Raw genomic sequence first — 5,774 nt, forward strand, 5'->3', positions numbered from 1 at the left:
CCTACGTACCTCTACCATATGGGAAGTTTTCCTGGATGTGTTATTTGATAATTTTTTCCTAGTCGATGTTCGAGAGAAAAAGGAGGAGGAATTTCAGGACCTCTGCCAAGGAAATCTAATGGTTGCCCAATATGCAGCCTGATTTATCCAACTGTTTAGGTTTGCTCCTCTAATGGTCACCCCCCGAAAGTTATAAAGCTATGAAGTTTCTGAAAGATCTTCGTACCGATATCTATTATCGGGTTACGATGCTCGTATGCTGAGGTGCTAGAACATGCTCAGCTGACCGAAGACCTCATATCGGCCAGGCACAAATGTATTGCTTAAGTCAACCCCAACAACCTATAAGAAGATTGCCCGACCCAGTAAATAGCCACCCTGATAAACGAATCCGAGTTGCCCTTCTCCTTGCTCTACCTCCACCTACTGGACAGCTTGTCCGACCTTCCCAACCATGTCAGTATTGTGGTCGCTCGCATGGTGATTTGCCCTATCAGTGTATCAATCATGCTTGCCATCGGTGTGGAAACACCCAACAGCTTATAAAGGATTGCCCTTAGTGGCCGAAGGATGTGGCCAGACTTGTAGCCCAAGGTCGTGTGTACCAATTCGATGAACCCGGTGCCCTCCCCACTCCTATCCTTATTCAAGGTATGCTTTTTATTCATGATACTTTTACCAGGGCTTCGATCGATACAGGTGCTACCTACTCTTTTATCTCTTATACATTTGCTTGTAAATTAGATATTAGGCCTGAACCTTTAAAAGAAATATTAGCTTTAGAGACCCCCTCTATGGGATTATTAAAAACTCACTGTGTGTATAAAAATTATAAGATAAAATCTTCAGAAACATAAGTATTTGTGGACTTAGTGCTCTTAAATTTCTTAAGGTTTGACGTTATTCTAGGAATGGATTGGTTAGAAAAATATAGGGCAATTATTACTTGTGAAAGTAAAGTTATAACCTTGCGAACTCCAAAAAAGAAATAAAATCTATTTTTCTCCCTAACAATTGAATAAACAAAAATATGGATGTTGATCCTGCTGTGTATTCCATTCCCATTGTTTGTAACTTTCCAAGAGTTTTTTCAGTCGAATTACCTGGTCTACCTCCCCTGCGAGAGATAGAGTTTTCTATCGAACTATTTCCTAGAACCCAACTAATTTTGAAACCTACCTATTGCACGAGTCGTGCTGAGCTCATAGAATTAGAAAACTAGCTTTCCGAGCTTCTTGGTCAGAAGTTTATTCCCCCTAGTCACTCCCCTTGGGGTACTTCGATGTTATTTGTGAAAAAGAAGGATGACTCCCTCAGATTATATATAGACTACCAAGAACTCAACCGAGTAACAATAAAGAGCAAGTATCCTCTACCTTGAATCGACGATCTTTTCAACCAGTTGCAAGGAGCCACGTTCTTCTCCAAGATCGACCTCAGATCGAGATACTACCATTTGAGAGTCAAAGAAGAAGATATTTTAGATACTTCTTTTCGGTGTAGATACAGCCTGTATGAATTCAAGGTGATGTTGTTCGGGTTAACTAATGCCCCAGCTGCCTTCATGGATCTCATGAATAGGGTTTTCCAACATGCACTGGATCAGTACGTCATCATATTCATTGATGATATCCTAGTGCAGTCCAAAAGCCTGGAGGATCATGCAGTCCACCTGTTTGAAGTGCTGGGGACACTTTTTCGGAACTAGTTATTTGCTAAACTTAGCAAATGCTCCTTCTGGTTGGATCGAGTTTTCTTTCTTGGTCATGTGATTTCAAGTGAAAGAGTTTTTGTGGATCCGACCAAGGTTGAAATGGTGATCAACTGGAACCCGTCCACCAATGTAGTTGAGGTACGTAGTTTCCTTGCCTTAACAGGTTACTACCGATAATTCATCAACAAATTTTCTATGATTGCTGCTCCATTGACTCAACTCACTCGAAAGGGTGTACCTTTTGTCTGAGATTATGAGTGTGGTGAAAGCTTTATGGAATTGAAGCACCATCTTACCTCTGCTCTGGTGTTGATTCTCTGTGACAATACTAAAAGATTTCAGGTTTACTGCGATGCATCTCATATTGGTTTGGGATGCATTTTGATACAGCATGGTAGAGTGGTCGCTTATGGATCCAGATAGTTGAAACCCCATGAGTGGAACTACCACAGTCACGACCTGGAGCTGGTGGCCATTATCTTTGCCTTGAAGATATAGCTTCATTAACTATTTGGTCAAACCTTTGAAATTTATACTTAACACAAAAGTTTAAAGTACATTTTCTCGCAGAGGGAGTTAAACATGAGATGAATATGTTGGATGGACCTCTTGAAGGACTACGACTGCAAGATCATCTACCATCTCGGTAGAGGGAATGTAGTTGGTGATGCACTGAGCTAGAAAGAGTCAGCAGTGTTGGCTCAAACCATGACCTCTAATTGAAAATTAGTAGATGTTATGCAGGTACTCCGCCTGAACCATTATGGCAATGATTCTTATTTCGCTCATATCCGAGTTTTTCTTGATCTTTTTATGAAGATTTTGGAAGCTTAGTCCACAGACCAAGAAATCACAAAAAACTTAAGTTCTCTTATGACAAGTTTCCTAATTTCAAGTTCTCAGATGATGGGTTGTATAGATTTCGAGACCGAATTTGGGTCCCTGTCGCTATCAGGATAGATATTCTCAAGGCTGTCTATGCCTCCAAACTATCCATCCACTCTAGGAGTACCAAGATGTACCAGGACCTGAAGCACCATACTGATGGCTAAGAATGAAGAACGACATTGTTGACTACATCTCCCGATGCCTTACTTACCAATAAGTTAAGGCAGAACACTAGAGACTCACCGATTTGTTATTGGACCTCCCGATTCTAGAATGGAAGTGGGAGCATGTAACCAAAGATTTTGTCACCGGTCTACCCAGGACCTGTTATGATCATAATGCTATTTGGGTCATCGTTGACAAACTAACTAAGACCACCCATTTCTTGCCCATCAGGACCACTGACTCCACCAGCAGATTAGCCCGCCTTTATGTCGATGAAATTGTTTAACTCCATGGTGTTCCCTCATCCATTATATTTGATCGAGATCCTCGATTCACCTCCCACTTTTGGGACAACTTTTAAGAATACTTTAGCACTGCTTATCATCCCCAAACTGATGGTCAGTCTAAACGTACTATCCAGACGTTGTAAGATATGTTGCGTGCTTACGTTAACTTTTGCAATAAGTGGTATGAGTATCTTTCCTTGTGTGATTTTTCTTATAATAACGGTTATCACTCCAGCATTGGTATGGCTCTGTATGAAGTCCTGTACAGTAGGCCCTACCATTCTCCCATTTGCTGGAGCGAAGTTGGAAACCAGCGTCATTTGGGACCAGAATTCATCTAGGAGACTATTGAAAAGGTTGCAATGATCCGTAGGAACTTGACTATCACCCAGAGTCGCTGGAAGAGTTATGCTGATAATCTAGAAGACCTCTGGAATTCGCTGTTGGAGACCAAGTCTTCTTCAAGATTTTCTCCTAGAAGGGAAAATTATAGTTCGAGTAAAAAGAGAAGTTGACCCCCATTATGTGAGACATTTTTGGATCATGGAGCGTATTGGACCCATAGTGTATCGCTTTACTTTGTCCCGAAAGTTTGCGGGTCTACATGATGTTTTCCATGTCTCCATGCTCAAAAGGTACCACCTTGACCCTTCTTATATAATTCCTCATTATAAGACGCGAGTACAAGCTGATATGACTTATGAGAAACTCTCCACGAAAATTCTTGATCAGACTGATAAAGTTTTATGCAATAAAACGATCCCTATGGTGAAGGTGCAGTGGAACTACCACACTCTAGAAGAGGCGACGTGGGAGTTGGAGAGTGAGATGAGAGAGAAGTTCCTGGATCTATTCGAAACAAATTTAGGGACCAAATATTTTAATGTGGGGGGGATGTAACACCACACTCACCCTCGCGCTAAATTTGTACCTCGAAACCCCTATTTATTCTGGCCTTAAGACCACTTGAACTCATTTATATTTATCTCGTAGTTTTATATCCTGTTTCGTAATTTAAATTCGTAATTTTAATTTATTCTAGTTTTATTATTTTATTTATTTTTATTTTTATTTAATTTTATTTACTATTATTATTTTTTATTTAATAAAAATAATTTTTAGGAGAAAAACAGGAAAAAAAGGGGAAAATCCAACGAGAAAGCGGTCGCAGGAAAGTCTCGCCCGCATAGCCAGTGCTGGATGTGCGCACAGTGGGCACGTCTCGTCTGGGGGGGCGCGAGGCCAGTCTGTTCGCGCATCCCATTGCACGCGGACAGGCTAGTCCATGCGCGTCCCATCACACAAGGATAGGGCCAGGCATCATGCGCCCTGTGCTCGCGCCATCCATGCAGTAGGCCTGTGCGCATGGGCTTGTGTGCAGTAGGCTTGCGCGCAGCACCCTACACATTGTAGGCCCTGTGCGCGCGCAGGATTGGCCAGCACCTGCAGCGCGTAGTTTGCCTGGGGAGGTGTATTGTCACCTCAGGTAGTGTATCGCTGCTTGTTGAGGATTCTTCCTTTGTTTTTTGTGTCATCATTGTGGTGCTCATCTTCCACTCAACTTTCTCTTCCTCACCAAATTTTTTCACTTGGCATAAATCCAACGATCTTTATTTTCTATAAATAGGGACCCTTTTCTTCCATTTTCCTCATCACTTCCACTTCATTCTTCCATTCTCCAAGAGCTTTGAGAGAGAGGGAGTGATCTAGAGAGAGAATGAGAGGAGAAGAAGAAGATGGGTGTAGGAAAACTTTAAAGTTTCAGTAAAAAATTTAATATTTCCTTAAACATCTTAAGGAGCATTTCTAGAAAATTAAAAATTATGAAGTTTGTATTTTATGTTTTGCATGATTTATGTCTAATAGTTTCAATAAAGTGATATATTCTTGATTTCAAGCATGCTATATGATCTTATAGGTACTTGATGATTTGCATGTAAATTAAATGACATCAATCTGATGATAATTATCTGAAAAATATAGAAAAAAAGAAAAAAGAAATGAAATGAGCTTGAAATGGTATGAAAAATAATCTGTATTGACATGCATAATGCATTAAGTGTCTTGTTAGAGTTTTTATCTCTATGGGGTTTCCCCCCTCCTCCATCTGGTCTGAAAAGATGTGAAAGGACCACTCCTTGTGGATGACCTGACGAGAGTGATAATGCGGATATCTATTAAGGGTCACCTTTGGCTAAGTATTACCATGGTTATAAAATATCTGATAGGATCACTGTGGTCGGTACAGCCGTGGTCATAGATTGTACCATAGTTTGGCAAGTCAGAAATGTGCCTAAGCAAATTGTCGTTATATATTTGATCTAGTCATTCCACATGGGTAGTTGGAAATTCGTATATGCCCTCAAAGATGGAAGTTAGAACGACTTCGTGAAGTATGACACGAAAATATGAGCATTTCATGATTTGTTTGCTTTTCTCTATTTTTAAGTATGATTTTGATTTGATTGTTGTGGCTATGATATGATGGATCTAATGTTTCCTTTAATAAATAAAATTATTTTCATAAAGTAAGAAAGGATCTTGACGTGACCTGATGGTAAGTATTAATGATATAATTATTCACTTTTAAAATCTTATGATATTTTTTAAATATTTTTTTCTTTACTAAGTATATAGAACTCACCTTTCCATGCTCTCCCAAATGAGGAAGATAGTGAGGAACTGATCGTTGACTTACACCTTGAAGTCTGTGAGGATCC

General features: G+C 40.0%; 1 protein-coding gene across 1 annotated transcript; it reads left to right on the plus strand.

Moving 5' to 3' along the window:
• The first annotated feature begins 3,597 nt into the window (after positions 1–3,597).
• On the plus strand, positions 3,598–3,954 carry LOC148267357 (uncharacterized). The gene has a single exon (XM_088216079.1). It carries the CDS (start codon positions 3,598–3,600, stop codon positions 3,952–3,954), a length of 357 nt encoding a protein of 118 aa, XP_088072205.1.
• Positions 3,955–5,774: the final 1,820 nt, after the last annotated feature.

The sequence above is a fragment of the Carica papaya genome, chromosome 3 (genome assembly GCF_054855325.1).
Source record: "Carica papaya isolate Zhongbai chromosome 3, ASM5485532v1, whole genome shotgun sequence".
Taxonomy (NCBI): Eukaryota; Viridiplantae; Streptophyta; class Magnoliopsida; order Brassicales; family Caricaceae; genus Carica; species Carica papaya.

Bases quoted from the DNA above. Each gene is read 5' to 3' on its own strand.
- LOC148267357 (XM_088216079.1), top strand. From the start codon at position 3,598: ATGGAGCGTATTGGACCCATAGTGTATCGCTTTACTTTGTCCCGAAAG.